Source organism: Zootoca vivipara, chromosome 7 (assembly GCF_965207765.1).
Source record: "Zootoca vivipara chromosome 7, rZooViv2.hap1.1, whole genome shotgun sequence".
In the NCBI taxonomy this organism is placed as follows: Eukaryota; Metazoa; Chordata; class Lepidosauria; order Squamata; family Lacertidae; genus Zootoca; species Zootoca vivipara.
The window spans coordinates 55125403-55144682 of record NC_142590.1 but is presented as its reverse complement, the minus strand read 5'-3'; the positions used below and the strand labels follow the sequence as shown (position 1 = coordinate 55144682).

At 44.2% G+C, this 19280-nt stretch overlaps 1 protein-coding gene across 2 annotated transcripts in view; it reads right to left on the bottom strand.

Moving 5' to 3' along the window:
- CNTN2 (contactin 2) overlaps positions 1-19280 on the bottom strand; it is a 63871-nt gene that overhangs the window by 3998 nt on the left and 40593 nt on the right. For both annotated transcript variants that reach the window (XM_088674301.1, XM_035123934.3), the window contains exons 6-22: positions 18266-18475; positions 17052-17151; positions 15884-16059; positions 15236-15372; positions 11738-11867; positions 10363-10513; positions 9037-9164; positions 8080-8255; positions 7722-7842; positions 6460-6618; positions 6195-6344; positions 5051-5121; positions 3860-4094; positions 3528-3643; positions 3075-3261; positions 1694-1806; positions 822-990 (exon numbers count right to left, since the gene is read on the bottom strand). In XM_088674301.1, coding sequence (XP_088530427.1) covers positions 822-990; positions 1694-1806; positions 3075-3261; positions 3528-3643; positions 3860-4094; positions 5051-5121; positions 6195-6344; positions 6460-6618; positions 7722-7842; positions 8080-8255; positions 9037-9164; positions 10363-10513; positions 11738-11867; positions 15236-15372; positions 15884-16059; positions 17052-17151; positions 18266-18475 — 2529 coding nt within the window. The remainder of the gene's footprint in view (positions 1-821; positions 991-1693; positions 1807-3074; positions 3262-3527; positions 3644-3859; positions 4095-5050; positions 5122-6194; positions 6345-6459; positions 6619-7721; positions 7843-8079; positions 8256-9036; positions 9165-10362; positions 10514-11737; positions 11868-15235; positions 15373-15883; positions 16060-17051; positions 17152-18265; positions 18476-19280) is intronic.

Genomic DNA, 19280 nt, shown 5'->3' with positions numbered 1-19280 from the left:
ATCCTGGAGCCCTTCTGCCTCCTTCCCCAAGCAGCAATTGTTCTACATGTAATTGCTTATCCTGGCCCTGAGGGAATTTTGCACCCAAGGCAACTGACCAGAGTACCGGCACCTTTTTTCCTCTAGAAACAAGGTACTGGTGCTACCCCACCCTCCACCATGCTCCACTACTGCATTGCTCCTTCAACTTCCTGAACACCATTTCACCGTGGTGGCTGAACCTATACTTCTAGTGTTGTCATCAGAATTCTTACTCCCTGGCTTGGAAGTATGAACCTCAGAGCCGCATGGCGCTTGCTTCAAGTGTAAGGTCACCCCTGGAGCCCTGTAATTCTTATCCAGTTAAGATTTTAATCCCAGTCAGCACAGAACTGAACTCCTTTGCCTCCTCACCACATATTTCAATTCATAGTAAACCCAGGGTTTTAATATGCATTAGAATGTCTATGGGATGGGTTCCATGACCCATTTCACTACCAAATCAGAACACTCTTACTAAATACCCAGGGACACTTGGCAGGAGTTCAGGCAAGGCACACTTTCCAACTCAAGTGTGGAACAGGAGTCGTTATTCATCCTCCATGCTGGAGAAATGTGATCCAGCACTACAGCACCCAATCTTGTCATTTCCCCAGCATTTATCCCTGTTAATTTTCCACTTCCACACCAAAGCAGAGAACCAAGTAACAAAGCAAGGGGAGAATAAACTTGCCCGTTACTCAAGGCAATTGATCCTGCCATTCTGAACTTGCCTGCTGGGGCAAAAAGTTGAGCCTACACAATAAATGTAGAATAAGGAGAAAAGAGAAGGGCAGACGCACCACTGTTTCTCAGGATGCGCACCTCTGCTGGGACTCCATCTCCTCCTGGACCAGTTGTCCTGATTTGCACCACTGCATGAGTAGAGTCTTCTGGAACCATGATCTCAATCCAATTTTTGGCGGCTGTGTACAGAACAGGGGCTGAGTGCGGGTCCGACTGGTACAGCATCTATTGGGGGGAGGCATGTTGAGTTTACTGTTGTTGAGTCCCCTTCAACTTAAGGATCACTCCCATCCCTCCATTATTTTTAAGGAACCAGCAGTCACAGGGGCGGCACGTGAGTTTTTCAATATCTTGCAGAAGACTCCCGAGCCTGATCTTGTGCAAATTTACTTGGGAGTTAAGCCCTTGTTTAGAAATCAAATGTTGATGGGACTTACAGATAAGGATGTGTAGAGTCACAGCTACACACCCAGAGAAAATGGAAAGCTGCCCAACAGATGCAGAACCACGGTACAGGGAAAGAATGGAGCAGCCTTTTAAGATCTGGATTTAATTCTCTGGGGAAAGCTTAGTGGTTTTTAATGTATGTATTTGATGGCTGCCTTAGTTCTGTGCTGCACATAGCATTTTATTGTGCTGGTTGTGTATCTGGACTTTTATGCCGGTTGTCTCTTAAGTTTATTGTGGTTTTATTGCAGTATGGATTTACTGTTATTTTTTATTTCATTTATTTTTTATTTGTGCAATGCCTAGAGCATTTATTTTATGAGGAGACTCGCTCACTCGGTAAATTAATGAAATACCACCCTGCCACCCAGTGTTACTTCTCAGGGGGGTATACTTTGCACTGACTTATTATACTGCATTTCAGAAGTTAAGAATCCTTCAGCCAAGGGCGGTGGTGGAGGGGGCACTTTCTACAAGTTACCTTGTACCCAGTGACAGGAGACTCATCTGAATTGGCGACCACAGGATCCCACTTGATGCTAATGCTGGTGCTGGAAAACTTCCAGGAAATGTTGCTTGGTGGCCTTTTTGGTGCTAGAGGATACAAAATGGCAGAGATCTTTACTACAGCAACAGAGAGCAAGGTAGAGGCCTACAGACAATGCTTTGGCTGATGAATTCCAATCCACACAACCCTTCCTCCCACCTGCCATTTGGCTACCCATTCTACCAATCTGGGAGCATTCCTTGTTCCCTCCCACCCATTCCTCCTGTGCTCCACTTTCTCCCATCTCCTCAGTCATTCTAGCCCCTTGGGAAAGGTCTGTAGAACAGTGGCAGAGCATGCAGAAGGTCCCAGGTTCAACCCCTGACATCTCCAGGTAAGGCTGGGACTCCTCCCTGAAGCCCTGGAGAGCTGCTGCCAGTCAGGGTAGATATTTTCTAATACTGAACTAGATGGACCAGTGGTCTGAGTCAGTATAAGGCTGTCTCTCTGCCCTCCTCCCACCTTCTTACTTACCTTCTTCTTTTCTCCTCAGTTCTTAGTCATCCCCATTTCTCTCTTGCTACCTCTCCAAATGTCTCTCCTCCCTGATGTACATGTACAGAATACACTGAGCCCTCATTGCTATAAAGATGATACAGGAAAAAGTTGCCCCCCTCCCTCTCCAGCTCAAACTCTGGTAAATGGAAAGGGAATCCTCTCTGAGCCAGTTCCATCACAAGGCACAGTGTGCCATATGCATTAGGCGTCAGATTTTGAGTGTCATTTAATATTAAATGGAAGTCCATTTAATAATGACAAATTGCAAATGTTAGAGGAAGCCACTCTGGGATGGATCTGCCTGAAATTTGGCAGCCTAAATTTACTCTGCAAGGACTCATTTGCTTGCAAATTTCATCCACTTATGTGAAAAGGGAGGGAAGTGGTTAACGTCATTTGTAGATTCCTCATTATATTCAATTGAGTGAAACAGAGCTTTGGACTTAACACATCAGATTCGGACCCAATTCACAAATCGAATCAGATGGACAGGGATCTGAAACAGATCAGGCTGCTTTCAAATACAAGGTAAATGTTGTGGTTCGGGCCCACCCTTAGTGTGTAGCTTGACACAGACAACCCCCTCCCCCCAACACTATATAATGTATATCCTGCTTTTCTATACAAGAAGATAAACTCAAAGCAGCTTGCAAGTTAAAATAAATAAAACCATCATAGATGCAACACACATTATAAGGCACAAAAACTACAGCAATAAAAAGAAGAAAAAACCCAGGCATAGTAAGCTACACACATTAACAGAGGCGGCCAAAGTATTTACAGACAAGAAAGGCATCTTCATCTAACGCTCACTCACGTGGTTTTGTAGTCATGAAACTGGTGGGAGGACTGGCTGGCCCAGTCCCAGCCCGGTTGTAAGCTCTGACAGCCACACGATACTTGGTGTTGGGTTGGAGGTCTGTCACACGTGCTGAGTTGACAAGTCCCGCAGTCCTCACTCTGTCAGCAGCCTCCTCTTTGTCGCCATGTTTCCAGTACCGAATCTGAAGACAGGGATACATAGCAATCTGAGCTCCTTTGACACTGAAGTGTTATTTTATTTTAAAGTCAGCAGTAAGACTATTTCCTCTGAACAGCCCATATCAGCTTATCCGCAAGAGGAGATTCTGTCATGTTTTCAGACTGAACTGAGGTGGCTCTGCAAACAGTTGCTGAGATGCCACCAAGGGCCAGTCCAGTGCTTCTTTTTGTGGGGTTGTCTCTGAACCTGAGCCTTGCTCCAGATCCACTCCTTCCCATTTCTTCTTACCTCATAGCCCAAAAGGACTCCATTCATTTCATGTTGCTCCACGGGATCCCAAGAAAAATCTGATTCTGTGGCCGACACTGCCTTGAGAGTAACGTTAGAGGGAGCCACTCTTGGTTCTGTGGACACACAACAGCAAAACCTTGTAATTATGGGCAAATCTAATCCAAGTCTAGAAATATCTGCAAGGCACAAAGATCAGGAGCCAGACACTTGGGTCTCCTGTCAAAGGGCAAGGCAGGAAACAACTCTCAAGGCAGGTGCTCTTGAGAGAAGCATCAGGTGGAAATTGAACTGAATGAAGTATGCAATTCATTCTTATGATCCCAGCCTACCTTCCTCCGCAGAATGTACAATGGACACCAGGCTCTCTGGCCCCTCCCCCTTCCTGTTAAAGGCCTTGATCTTCACTTCAAAGGGAGTATAGGGTGTGATGCTCTCATTGCGATAAACATAATGTAGGGATTCCGCATGGGGCACGCTTGCTGTCTTCCACACCTGAGTGCCTTCTTTGCGAAAAGAGAGCCTATATCCAAAGCCATCTCCATTTTGGTACTCCCGTTGCATTGGCTGAAATGCCGGTTGGGACCAGTTGAGGGGAAAACAAAACAGAAAGACTCCACAACATTGGACTGGATCCATATTTCATATTCACATGACATGCTTTATACAGATTTATGTATACAACAGTGACACGCCAGCTGGCCAAACAAGCAAGAGAACAAAAAGGAGGTAAAATCTGGACTCAGGTAGCACAGTTTAAAATCAAGTATCCTTCCTAGAAACGACAAGTACTTAGTAGATTTATCTGAATTTTTTTTTTACCTTTCTACATTTATTTAAATTTTGAGGTATTTTGTAATGAGTTATATTAGAATGGGAAAATATATATAATGCTGTGATATAAAGGTTAGTTTTGAAAGCCAAGAGGTGGGAGGGAAGGAAGTCAATAGGCTCTAAAGAGCCAAAGAAGTTAAGTGGATAATAATGATGTGACTATATATGTTTAAATGGAAAATTAATAAAAATTATTTTAAAACAAGAAAAGACAAGTACTATTCACATGGAAATAATCCCGGATCCTTCTTTAAAGATCAAATGGTAGCAACCTATATTACTCTTGATTGATAGATTTATTTTATAAACACGTGCAAATTGAATTTCCTTATTAACTACTTTATCTGCATAATGGGATGGGAAATGGTGAGCTGGCAACAGAAGTGGCCTGGGAGGAAGTGGAATCCTTCCAGCAGTGGCCGGGGGGGGGGCAACATTAGCCAGCAGGTGGATTGCCTGATGTCAGGATCCCTGCCCAATGCTATGACAAACTCTGGTAAGCTTTAACCCAAGGAAAGCTGTGGTCATTGTCAACCCCTATCATTTCCATGTATTTGTGCTCCTGAACAACAAACATGCTTTGTTGCACATGGCACACAGTGATTATTTTGCCTACTCCTAGAAGAAACGTAAATAAAAACAGAGACCCGTCAGCAATGAAATTGCCCACTTTTGTGTGGCTGGCTTACCGTCCAGTTGATGATGAGTTCTCCAGGCGCTCCTCCTCCTCCATTGAGCCCAGATGGTGCAACAGTAGGGGCTGGAGTGATCCCCCAAAAGAGAGGCAGATGATGACATGTTAAATCAGAAAATAAAAGTCAAGCAATACTGAAGAAAAGCACCATTTCAATAATTACAATAAATCAGCTACATCATAAAGAAGGTACAGTGGTACCTCGGGTTACAAACACTTCGGGTTATAGACTCCGCTAACCTGGAAGTAGTACCTCTGGTTAAGAATTGTACCTCAGGATGAGAATAAAAATCACGCAGTGGTGGTGCGGCGGCAGCGGGAGGCCCCATTAGCTAAAGTAGTACCTCAGGTTAAGAACAGTTCCAGGTTAAGAACGGACTTCCGGAACGAATTAAGTTTGTAACCAGAGCTTCCACTGTATATTGAAGCAGAGATTCAGGTAGCTTGTTCCCCTGAACTTTTATCTGTGAAATATGAGTGTAAATAAAAAAATATATAATAAAGGTCATCACTTTGGAAAGTCTAAGGAAGTCCAAGAATGCATGCACTTAAAAAAGAAGACCCAATAAATCACCGCAAAAACTTTGTGGAGTTTTCAAATCAGATGTTCTAGTCCTCATGAAAATGTGAAGGTCATGTATCTTATAAGTTTGTAAGCTGAAGCAGCAATTGATTGTGACAACCACTGGACCAAAATAATTTATGTGAGTTATTCCCTCATTATATGAATTCTGATAGCACCATGCAGTGAAACTCCTCCTCCTCCTCCTCCTCCTCCTCCTCCTCCTCCTCCTCCTCCTCCTCCTCCTCCTCCTCCTCCTCCTCCTCCTTCTGGCTTTGGAAAATACCTTATGACATTTTTACCCCACCTTTCTTCCCAAAGGAGCTCAGGATAGCATACAACAAAAATACAGGCGCAATCATTAAAGAGTTAAAATCTGTTTCAGAATAAAACATCACTAAGATAGATAAATACAGCCGGTGAGCGAAGCAATTTTGTAAGAAGGCATTTCCAGACAATATCAAAATGCTGATCAGGTGGGGGAACAGCTACAGCTCTACAGGGAGGGAGTTTCATAACTACAGGGCCCAGCAGAGAGAAGACCCTACCCTGCATCACCACCGGGTGGTATACTCACCAGCTTCTTTGGTGCGGATCTTGGTAGAAGGCACACTGGGTTCTCCCACTCCAAGGATGTTGCTGGCCAGGACCCGAAATTCATAATCCATCCATGGTATGAGGTTGGCCACTTGGGCCGTCTCCGCATTACCTTCAATATTTGCAGGATCTATAACCCAAAAGCACGAGAATAGAACAGATAGAGCAAGCAGTGCTAAATGAATAACAGCGAAGCCTCCTACTGAAGCCTGTTCTGTGTGGGCCACTGCCCTCAAGACACTTACTGGTGCGCACTTGCTTCCACTTGGAGAAGAGTGGAGTGCGGGCCTGGATGACATATTTGGCAATGGGGCTGTGGTTATCAAAGCCTCGGCTCCAGCTCAGCTGCACAGTGGTGTCCTTGATGTCCCTCACCACCAGCCCACCAGGTGGCCCTGGAGGACCTACCAAAAAGGGAACAACAGGCATAATGACATCCCAGAACCACGTAGAAGAACATTAAGAGAGACGAATCTTGCTTCATGATATGTGTGCACATAATGCCTGTGCTAAAGGAGCTGTGCTTGCTGGTGTTTAGTTACTGAGCCAGATTTAAGATGTCCATTTTCCTACATAATGCCCTGAATGACTCAGAGCTACATCTTCTCTTGTACAGACTGAAGTCTGCAGATGGGGCTATCCTGACTGTACCAGGACCTACTGGGGAGCAGTGCACCTGCCATATGGAATGGGCTTCCCATGGAGATTAGGTGAGCACCAATCATGTGGTGTTTTCGCTACCAATTGAAGACATACCTCTTTAGCCAAGGCTTTCAATGATCCTCAGTATCTTCCTATATACAGATAAATGTAATAATAATAATAATTATAGTAATAGCAATTTATTATTTATACCTTGCCCAGCCACTCTGGGCGGCTTCCAACAGAAAAACAAAATAAAACAATCCATTAAACATTAAAAGCCTCCCCAAACAGGGCTGCCTTCAGATGTCTTCTAAAAATCTGGTAGCTGTTTTCCTCTTTGACATCTGATGGGAGGGCGTTCCACAGGGCGGGCGCCACCACCGAGAAGGCTCTCATCACACAGTGCCCATTGAAGGATTTGTAGTAACACACCACAATTCTGGATTTGCATGAAGTAAATCTTTCCACCTTGTTAGAAAAAGGTTCCATCTCTGTCTTTTGCTTTAGAATGCAATTCTGTATATGAATGTGTATATTTGTATGAAATGTAACTGGGCAGCCCTTACTATGAGATCAGCCTTTGCCAACCCTCTAGCTACTTTGGACTATCTTCTATGATGGGCATTGTAGCCTAAAACATGTGGAGGGCATCAGGTTTACTAGATAGAGCCAACTTTACTCTGTAGCTTGACCTGTGGGTGAGATGGGTGGCAAGATCAATATTCAGCTCTTATACTGTTTTGCGGAGAATATAAGTTGCCTGTCTTTCTGGGTGTGGGAGCAGGAACAAGCGCATGCAGGGGGCAACTTGTTTGGACTTGTCACTGCAAAAATTGTGGAGTGGCGGGGCAGGGAAAATTACCTCTTACAACCAGCAATGCTGACTCAGAAGCACTGTCCACCACTGTCTGAGCTGTGCAAGTATATCGACCAGCATGTTTTAGCTGAGCATTCAAGATCAAAAGGTCTCCAATGTTCTCTTTCTATGATAGAAGTATCAATAGGAATAATGTCAGAACCAAGCTGAGAAATTGCGGCATGCAAGTTTAAAAGAGGAGAAAGGCAACAGAAAATCAGGCAGCATCTTAGCGGTGGGCAAATGATGAGATATATCAGAGGACATCACAATGAAGACTTAGAAGGGTATTTGATTCTCCTTGACTTGTGACCACCTTTGTGGAAATTATCGGGCAGGGCACCATGGGATTTGAGGTACTCACTGTACTAGCTCGCTTGTAGTGGCCTTCGGACTTGACAAAGTCAATGAGAAAGTCATCCAGGAACCAAGTAAAGGTGAGGTCCATTGTTGGGTCATGAGAGGCACGGCATTGAAGGGTAATATTTTCACCTACATTAATGTCAGCACTGGATGGCGCGAGGGTGATTTTAGTGGCATCTGCAGAACAAGCAGGTGAGATGATGGTTAGTTGTCAATAGTTGTTTGTGCACATCAGTTTTCATTAACATAACACAAATACAGAAAAAGGTGAATGGCATCCGTCTCGGAATGCAGATTTGCTGGTGAAAAAAATAACTATAAAGTAGGAAAGCCCAGAGCACCTCGGTTACGGTTCTGCTGTCCCCAAAGAATCAGTGAGAAGGGCTGCAACACTGTCGTCTTGAACCAGTTGTATCTTTTACTGTGTGCTTAATGTGGTTGGAAAGGAAGGAAAGCCCACTTTAATTACTTTAGTGAACTAGTAATACACTCTTCTCTTGCTGTAGCACTTGCAGGGCAGAAATGATGGCAAAATGTATTGTTGACCTTTCCATTATTGCAGTGTTTCTCAAACAGCATGCAGGGACCCTCCACAAGGCCTCAGTGCCACAGCTTGCCCAGTGTTTCCTCACTTGCCTACCCCACCCCTAGCTATGCCACAGCCTTTGGTTGGGCTAAAGTCAGCTTCAATGATTCCTTGCATGGTGGGAGAGAGAGAAGTCTGAGGCTAGTGAGAGAGGGGGAAGTGCCAGAGAAGGTGCTGAAGGAAATGAGAAAATAAGATAAAATGATAATATTTAACAACAACAACAATAACACAAACTATGGGAGAAATAAGAGAATTTTGTGATTGTGGGCCTCAGTAATTTTCAGCCTTCTTGAGTAGGCCCTGGGGGTAGGAAGTTTGAGAATCCCTGCATTATGACATTTGGTCTTAGCGGCAATAAAATGCCCTTACCTCGAACTGAGAGAACTCCTGTGCTGTTTGCTTTGCCCATGAAATTCTCTGCGAAGCAGGTGTATTTGCCCTCATCTAACTTGCTAATATTTTGAATGATCAAGGTGCCATCTGGAGTGATGGTGATGCTGCAGTGGAAGAAAAGCCCATCAGGAGAAAGTGAGAGAATAATTCAGGCAACTACAGACCCGCTCGCCTGTCACGGGAAATGTAGCATGAAGGCAATGATGAATTCTGTCAAATGCGTCAGCTAAAAGGTGTTAGAAATAATACGTTGTATAACATTCGCCTTCCAAAGAAAGACTGAGGTGCCACTGGGCTGCAGCGATAGCGTGGCAGCTCTGTATAGTTTTGTTTTAAGAGATAAAGGAGAAAGGGCTACTGGAAGAAAAGGGGATCCTAAGTCCTGCCTCAAGCTGTTAGGGGTTATCTTACATCTGGTCACCTGATAGCAGAAAGATGATTCAAACGGTGGAAGTAGGTCTCTTATGCAGGCTCCAGTTAAAGGTGCAGCAAACAACTGGATAACTATGTTATTTTACAAGCACGCAAGGAACTCTAGTTGCTTTTGGAAGTTTTAAATCAGCAGGCTAGGATATCAAACAGTAGCTATGATTAACTTTCACCAAAAAGAAATACATGTCCTTACTCCTAAATAATTGGACAAGATATATATGCAAAGCTGAATACTCCCACGTATGAAATACAGTACACTTATTTAAAGGATGTTGCCATTTTTCTGCCTCAAGCTGCTTGAAGGTGATCTGATTCAAGCTTACATTTTCACTGTGCAAATCCTTTAGGGATACTGTTCTCTGTACAAGCTGTTTAAGGACTGGCAATTGTCCACCACTCTTCTAACCCTCTGGGAAATCATCTTGTGCGGCAGGGAGGACACTCCTTCCCAGTTTCAACACCGCTTCTTCCTTGCTAGATTTTCATAGTAAATGTAGGTGGTGCTCCAAAATCCAAGCAGCCTAGCACTACTGAAGTGCTGAATAAAAACCTCTCGCATTTCTGCACAAATCATGCTTCTCCGTCAAGCTGCCATTTGGACAACAGATATCACTGCCCCCTCCCTAAAACAATTCAAGGGGCTTAGAGCAGAGCCACCACACAAGAAGTTGCTGCTTCTGAAGGACCAATCCTAAGGAGACTTGCCCCACCGAACACACTGGGACACCCTTCCAAGTAAACGTGCATGGGATCAGTTCCACACAATAAATTTAAGCTAACCAGAAGCCTGCCGGATAATTGCACTGAGAAGGGACTGCTTGCTCAAAGCTACTTAGTCTTAGCTAGGAACTAGCTTAAGGGTCCTCATACCTGGAGCTATTGCTTAGAAGCTCAGTCCCTTTGGTCCAGAGTATAATGGCCTTTGGTGCAGCTCTTGGCTGGCAGTGGATAATGATTTCTCCGCCTCGAGCTGCTGGTATTAGTCGCCTCACGGGGTTTAGCCGAAAATCTGGAGCAAAGGCTAAAGGGGAAAATAAAATGATTAAGTAGGGTTTTACAAATGCTGAGCCCTGGGAATGGTAAAGGCAAGCTTCCTGTAGATTCTATAATAGTGCAAAAGTAACACTATAACATATTTCACGGCTTCTGTTAAATAAAGTTGCCTGTCTGTTACTTGGACACCTAAAGTAATTTTGTAACAGTGAGGTGGCTCAGTGTTTAGTCCAAGTGAGACAAATTTAACTACACAAACCTCCAATTCATTGAACAAAATGCAAATGTGATCGTGTTTTACACTGTGAAAATCACCATGCTGCAAGTTCAGGTTTCTGAAGCCCCCCAAGCCTGAAATTGAACACTTTGAAGAATAAAATGTCAAAACCTAAGCTTTATTAATACTTCAAAATAGCCACATCTTAAATTTTGAACAGAATGATTACTGATTCCAAGTGTTTCAAAGTCAGAACTTCAAAACTCAAAACCCCAGAAGTCATTGAATTTGAAACTGATTGAAATGTGTGTTCAGTGTCTTAAAGGGCAGCTGCCTGTTTCTGTTCAGTCCTGTCAAAGCAAAGGAGCCAGAAATACACGCAGTTAATAAAATCAATAGTGCTAAAAAGCAATATAGGGGAACCATGTTGTGGCTAATTAGAGAAGTTTAATTCACCTCTATTCATCTTACATCAGACTGAATTCACATACCAATATGGATTAAAAAGTCTGCTAGTTTCACTATGCATGCAGGCATATTTCAGTCTTGGCTGCGACAGTGCCTTGATCTTTGAGAAAAACCAACTGAGATTGGCCATAAATACTGTACTGCCCCATAGCCTAAGCAGATGTTGACATTTCAAATTAAAACCATTTGAGGTTTCTTAGATTTTTCTTGCCACTGAAACTGCTAGAATACAATCTGTTAACAGCAGTCCTCCAGGACTATAGAAAATAAAATGTTAAAAATGAAATTCACCATGAAGCAATATGGCAAAGTATTAGGCCAGTCCGTTATCTTACTGCTTTTTAGACAGGGAATCTGCCAATATTTAAGACTAAAATCCAAGCATTATTACTTGTGAGCAAGTCCCATTCAACACACAGGGCTCACTTCTGAGCAATCATGCCAGAATTCAGTTGCGCAATCCTTGGTTTTACATTTTCAAAGCTCCCGTCTTAGGTTTGGAGAAATAACCCCCTTTCTAAAGCATATCAGTATTGCCCAGGCAATCCACAGAAATCCAGAACGTACCTTGCACAGCCAATTCAGCACTTGCATAAATGCTGCCATGCTTGTTCTCTCCTACACACTGGTACATCCCAGAGTCCTCCATTGTTAACTTTAAAATCCTCAAATCCCCACTATTCACTTCAATGCGATTCTGTGCAAACAAGTGGATTAGGTGGTTAGATCACAACACAGAGCATGAAATGCAAGTGCTATACACACAGAAGTGAGTTTGAGTAGAAAACATCACATTACCCCTCAGTGGTGACACGGTTGTGCTGTTCAACACATCTGCCCAATTCTGTGCCTGCTGCCACTCACATGTCTCTGTGCATATGCCTAGAGGGATGGTTAGCCTCTGCCCTATGGGCCCTCCAAATGTGGTCCTTCGGGCTTTCTTTCTGGCCCCTAGGAGTCTCTTTAGGCCATGGTCTGTCTCCAAGGCCATGACCCCTCACTGTTCCTCATCAGGTTGTCCTGATTGGAAAGTTTCATTGAGAGATGATCATTCCTCTTGTTTGAATGGAGAGATGTGTATTGTTGTAATGTGTTTATGTATAGAAAACTCTGCCTTTTTCTTTGCTGGAATTCAGCCTACCAAACATAAGTAAGAGACATTAATCTCTCTATCAACTTTTGCCTCTGGCCCTGCCTTCCATTGGTATACAGCCCATGGAAAGTTGTCTATAGATACAGACCAATCTTTGGTATACAGAAACAGTGCAACAACTGAAACACAGCAGACGTCATCTCTAAGGATATCTGTCCAGTCTAAAAAGCTATTGTTTGATATATTGCTCCCCCAAAGCTGGACATATTGTCTTGAAAAACAGTACAATGCAAATGAATATGCCATGTTCTCGGCAGATTCACTCCATCGAATGCCTGACCCCAATATTTATATGTGGCCCACGCTTTTGTGCCCAGAAATCTCTCCAACCAATTTCTCCTCAGAAAGACATCAGTTTATAATTTACAGATCCTAGCATTGCTTGCAGATTAAAAATATCCAGTAGCTGAGGGGTTCCAGTCAGACAATTTAGAAGTGGCAAATAAGAACAAAACTACTATGGGGGAAACAAAAAACAGTTTTTGAGGCAAAAGTTAAGGCTCAAGTTCTTAATGCATTTTAAAGAAACTGGGGTCTCTCCCATGTGTACAACAATCTGAGGCTGCAATCCTAAAGCCATGCATCTGGGAAGAGGTACCCACTAAATTCAATGGAACCTACTTTTGAGACAAATATATGATTATGCTGTGAAAAAGGAGCAGAAAGAAACATTCAGGAGCATGTACTTCTGTTCTTACAAAAGTCACCCCGGGTTTTTTCCTCTTCTCTCTATTTGTACATTAAGGTGTTGCTCTATCACTCCCAAATGAAAAGCAGCCAGGTAGCCACTGGTGGAGGAAGAGGAGTGTGGGGGGAGCGCACCGCCCCCAACCGCACGATCCCGGTGGGGTGGCACACCTGCGGGTGGCACACCACGCCCCTGGGATGCGCGCCAGTCCTGCCCCTGCCTGCTCTCCACCCCCCCCCCAGTGCCAGAGCATGAAGCTCTGCCACTGCAGGTACCAATCCTCTTCGTTGCAGATCAAAAGTGTGGCACACTGGTGTTGCAAAAGGAACGACTTATGACCCAACAGAGGTCATCATACAAGGCAACCAAATTGGTTTCTGAGCCAAAACTGGGCCTAAATCCCAATTGATATGGGTCTAGAAAATCAGTTCCCTCCAAGAGCGCCTGGATCTGGTCCATGACCACCTGCTCATGAACCTTGCCCCAAAATGGGAGATTGGAAACTGTATGGCAGTTACTTAGATTTTCTGAATCCAGGGAAGGTTTCTTGAAGAGAGGTTTTACCACGGCTTCCTTCAAACAGGCAGGGATCACCCCCCCCTCTCGCAGGGACGCATTCATCACCTCCCTGACCCAGCCAGCTATCCTCCTCCTTATTAGTTTTTACCTGCCAGGAGGGGCAAGGGTCCAGAGCGTAAGTGGTCCAAGTACCTTCTCCACACTCACTAACTGAAATGTATCCAACATAATAGGGCTAGACAGTGCTCTGGACACCTCTAGAGATTAATCTGCTGTAACAGTAGAGTCAAAGTCTTGGCAAGATCAAGCAATTTTATCCTCAAAATGCTTTGCAAAAAAAATTAAAAATCATCACAGTAAACTACTGTCAGTTCTACCACCTCCTTTGGACCAAACTGTAAAAGGCCCCATACTACCTGGAAAAGCTCTGCTGGACATCAAATGAGGTTCCCATGGAGGCAACAAATTATGCCTTCTTTCCTGCTTTCCCTGCCTCTAAATAGGCTTACGGTGCATAGCTTGCTCTGTATTTTTATCATGTATTTCTCTGAAGGGTAACAAGGATTTCTGTATTTAAAGCCCTTCCTTTGTTTTCTGCTCTGCTCTTGGAAAAGTCATACAATGTTAGCTAATATGTGAACTCCAAAGTCCACTACCCTTTCATGTAAGTCTCTCGGCTTTAGTACAACTTTGGCTTAATCCTTATTCTTTAAGCTTTCTGCCTTTGCATCAAAAGCCCTTCAGTTAAAATATCCCTTAACAATCCAAATTAACATGTTTGCTTATTACCCAGTTATAGCTCATTCACATCTTAAGTACCACTAACTCTTGCTAAGTTAATACCGACAGTGATTAATGGGAAAATAGTACGGAATGTGAATGAAACCAAATTGTGACATTATTCATTCAATTAACAATTGTGTGATTATTTTTTTAAAAAAAAACATATAGCCAATGTTATATGGGATTTGCACTGGGACCCCCAAAGGGGCATTTAACCCTTTGCCTTGGCTGCAGTCCAAATCTAGACTACCCTGCAAAGCTGCTACTTGCAGCTGGGAGGAAACATCCCTTTGGTGCAAGAACTAAAATAAAATCCTCCTTTCTCCCTACACAGTTCTGATGCAGATCAGTCTTCCCCACAGCTACTTACTACTTCTTAATTATTACTTTTTTAAATCATACAACTGCTAACTGCATTCATAATGTCACATCTAGTTTGGGCCTAAGAACATAACCAGGAGAAATGAGCATTTGAGGTTGTTTCCGGGTAGCTACTGGATTGAGTTTACAGAACTGACAACAGGTAGCTGAACACAGGACTGTAGGGAGGGTCCACTGGTCTACCTAGCTCAGCACTGTCTACATTGACTAGTAGTTGCTCTCTAGGACAGGAGACTTTCCCAGCCTGACCTGGAGATGCTGGGGATTGAACACGGGGCCTTCTGAATGCAGGGCAAATGCTCTACCTCTGAATCATTGCCCTAAGGATGCTCAATCCTTTCTCTTGACCTTAGTATGGCAGCTTCTAAGTTTTCTATTAGTTAGTTAGTGGCAGATAGCCTGCTTTGTACTTTCAACTGTGGTTCTCATTGCTCCCATTGTTTAAACAGGTTTCATATTTATTATTTCGTTTTTATGTGGCATTTCTATTTGGTACCCCACCTACGAAAGGTAGCCACAATGCCAGTGACAGATGGGATACCTGAGAGGTTAAGGGCTGCCCGTTCCGTAGCCATTTGACGGTAGGCCTTGGCTTGCCAGCTGCAGCACAACTCCAGTGAAGGTCTGCTCCAATGTCAGCCTCTTTGTCTGAGATGACCTTCAGCCATTCTGGCTGAGCTATAAAAAGAACAAGAAGAGAATGGGAGATATGCACTTCAGACAGGAAGCAGTGCGAGATTCATGATGCTCAAGTTGTGGTGGGAATTTATTACCATGCCACATATGGTAACATGCCACATTTCATTTCCAAAACATTGATTTTAAAAAAATATATATGGGGAAAACATGTAACTTGGAGGTTCACAGATTTGCACAACCCATCTCAGCCCTAGATTCTGCAGATTATTCCATCCTTAGGGATCCCTTATTTCATCATTATGCTTTAGGTTTCCACCCACCCTGTGAACTACTTGGGAAATATGAAAAGCACAGAGAAAGGTTCAAGAGGGACCTCCAACTCTCTTTTCATTTGGATTAATGTACTAGGAAAGATGTAGAGCTGGTGGCTGCCTGTCAGGGGATTGCTGGGAGCTCCAACTATGCTGCCCCAAGCATTCTAAGGATGGGTGGGATAGAAATATAAGAAAAGGATAAGATACTTGTGAAGGAACCTCCAGGAGTGCTTTACCTTGGATGATGATGCGGCCCCGATAGGTGTCTTTTCCTTGGGCATTTTCAGCTTCACACTCATAAGTGCCTTCATCTTCAAAGCCAATCTCCTTAAACTGTAGAAGGGGCTCTGTTGTGATCCACTCAGAGGACTGGCTACCATCCAACTTCCGCCATTTTATTCGAGGGACAGGGCTAGATTATAAATAAACCTCTGTAAAAGGGCACTTCAAGCTTCAGGATCAATGCAACAACAGCAACAAACAGTGGAATCCAGTGCAATTCAATTATTTTCCTTTCCTCGTTGTGAGCTTTATGTCTTCCATTCTTTAAACTACCCAAGCTTTTCTCTTTGACCCGTTAGTAAACTATCATTGTCTCTCACAACCCACACCTTAATTTACAGAATCAAGAGTTCTGGTGGAATTCAAGTCTTCTTACAAATCATATCCTCTTGATGGAAAAAAATCATTACCACCTACCCACTTGCGATTCTCAGTTTGGTGTGGTCTTTGCACATGCTCAGAGGCACTCCTATTTATTACACCATCCATTTGAAGGCAAATGCATAACATTAGAAACAGATTCTGGCGAGTTCAGGAGCAGCCTATGCGCTATTTTGGTGGGGTGGGCAGTGCTATGGCACCTTCCTCTTGACACCAGAATCAATACTGCTTACCTGGATGGCACTGGCAGCACCTGGTTGGCTCCATTTGTGCACCCAGGCAGCCCTGACTTGTATCATCCAGGTAAGTGACAGCATCACCAGTGCTGGGAGGCTGACTCCACATTACCACACCAGCCACTCCTGGGTGAGTCCTAGCTCAAACTAGTCAACATTTACTGTCCAACACCCAAAAGTCATCCAAAGGAAAAAACGGTTTTCAGATTATTAAAAACCTCACTCGCAAACAGGGCAAAGGAGTAAAATAAGTTGGGGAATAGGGCTTCATCAAAGGTATGCTTGGTTATGTTCCAGATAATGCAGGCTAAGAGCCTATGATTCTCAAACTTTCTTCAGGACAGTGTTTCTCTGATATTTAAAACAGCAGTTCTCTTCTTCCTTCCTCTTCTGCATTCTTGTTCCTTAGAACAGAGTCTACAATATTCAACTCATAACTATGTTGGCCTGCAACTTTTCTGCTGTCACCAGCAAGAGGCTAAATGCAATTGACACAAGTACTCACTTCCCAAAGGCAAAACACTCCAAAGCCACCAGCTGCCCGGCCAGAGCATAAGTGTCAGAAGGAAACTTGGCTTTAATGCTGGGAGCAAACGGCCTGGAATCTGTGGGAAGGGGGACAAGAGGTTGAAAGCTTTAAAGCTACCCATGAAGACAGGAGTGCCTGGCGTGCTCTGGTCCATGGGGTCACGAAGAGTCGGACACGACTAAACGACTAAACAACAACAAATGCAGGATGCTGCAAAGCACAGGCCTCCAAAATGATTCATCTTTGAAAAAGTGCACGTTTGAAACCCAAGAAGTTAAGTTCAGCATTTACAGTACAGTACTTCTTTGTGTACTTGCAGAGCCAGTTTTTATATTACTGGTGTGGCACAGCTGTGGCTGCCACACAGCCCATCAACCACACTGCTCTGACATAGCTTGTGATGGAAGAGGAGAGCGATGAGTAAGGAAATCCTGGTCCACCTCTGTTCCATCTAGCTCAGTGTCACCTACACCAGCATCCCTCAGCCTGGTGCCTCCCAGATGTTTTTGTCAGCAGCTCCCATCACACTTGATTATTGGCTGGATGACTGAGCCAGATGAGAGTAGGAGCCCAACAACATCTGGAGGACACCAGGGTGGGAAAGGCTGGGATAGACTGACAGCCACTGGCTCTCCGGGGTTTTAGACAGGAGTCTTTCCCAGCCCAACCTGGAGACACCAAGGATCAAACTGGAACCTATTGAGCCACACTATTGAGCCACAGCAGATCCTCCTGAGGTGGCCTTAGGCCAGGCACTCTCTCTTTACCTGTCCCAACCTAATCTGCTATATGGGGATGGTAAGAACAACCAACCTCTCCACCCACAAAATTTTTTAGATCATCAAAGCCACTGGCTGGCTCCAAGAAGGAGGACTCAGATTTCAGCACAGATGGCCAGGAAATAATCATTGAACATCACCCAGCTGCATGGAAGGCTCCCCATCCCCCATGAATAGTACAATACGGGACCCTCTGTAATCAGGGACCATGGTATCTTGCAGTCCCAAGTAGGCAAGGAACCGCTCATAGGACACCATATATGGCTGGCAGGTATGTTTGGCTTGGTGGGTCACAGGCTCTGCAGGCCTCCTTCAGAAATGCCTCCATCTAGAGTTGGCCCTCCCTAGGGCATCTCTCAGAGGGATCTGTTCAACTGGGCTTCCATCATTGTGGGTCGCCAGTGCACTGACCTTCTCTGAGAAGATTGAGCTGAGAAACTTTGCTAAAGACACTCTTCTGAATGGAATCAATCTGGCCAGTGACAAAGCAGGAGTAGTTGCCGAGGTCAGAAGCCTCTGTCTTAGCAATGTAAAGGTTTCCCGTTTTTTGGGAGATGAAACGCCTTCCGTCTGCTGGGATGAAGTTGGGGAATTCGTTCACAAACCAGCGGTATGCAAGTCCTGTGTGCAAAGGGAGAGAGAGGGAGAGGATGAAACACTGGCTCCTCTGTATCAGAGTGACGCTCGGAGGCTGACCTTGGTACGCTATTTCCCAGACTGAGACACAAACTAAGTCCAGTAGCTATTCATTCACTTTGAACAAAGAAACAAAAGTGAGCGTATTTGTTGTTATTCTAGAGGGGATGTACAATGCTCCCACAATGTTCATTTTTAGAGAACCGAACCTGATGCCCTCAAATTTCTCGACAAGAACTTTCGACCTGCTATTGGTTTCTTCCTTTACTACTTCCGACTCCTCATACCACAGATTGTGGGCTAAAGTTCAACAGTCCTGTGGGTCTCAGCCAGAGGTTTCTCAAAGTTTTCCATACCAGAATTCCCTTTCTTCTGCCCCCGCCCCCACAAGAGATCTCTTTCCATTCACATGCTCTTTCCCTTCCTTACACGCACTGCAACTCCCCACCCACCCAGTAATAATCATGCCATCCCCAAAATGTAACCAAAACGTGTTGGATTGGAGGTAGAGATGAACTGAAATCACATCCCTGAAATATTCAACTACAGATTCGCCTCTCTACAAAGAGCATTAATGATTCAATTTCTACAATATCAGCTTCTGGCATGAAATCGACAGCACTGATTTTCATCGTTTCCTGGGAGAATTCCAGAATCCACAGCTGTAGAATTTAGTCTGAGATGAACAGAGCAATTCATGCTTCTTAGAGGACACTTCACATTTCAGCCACCTGCACATACAAGAAAGCATGGGACCAAGACCTACTGTGAGTAGACCCATTTAAATGAA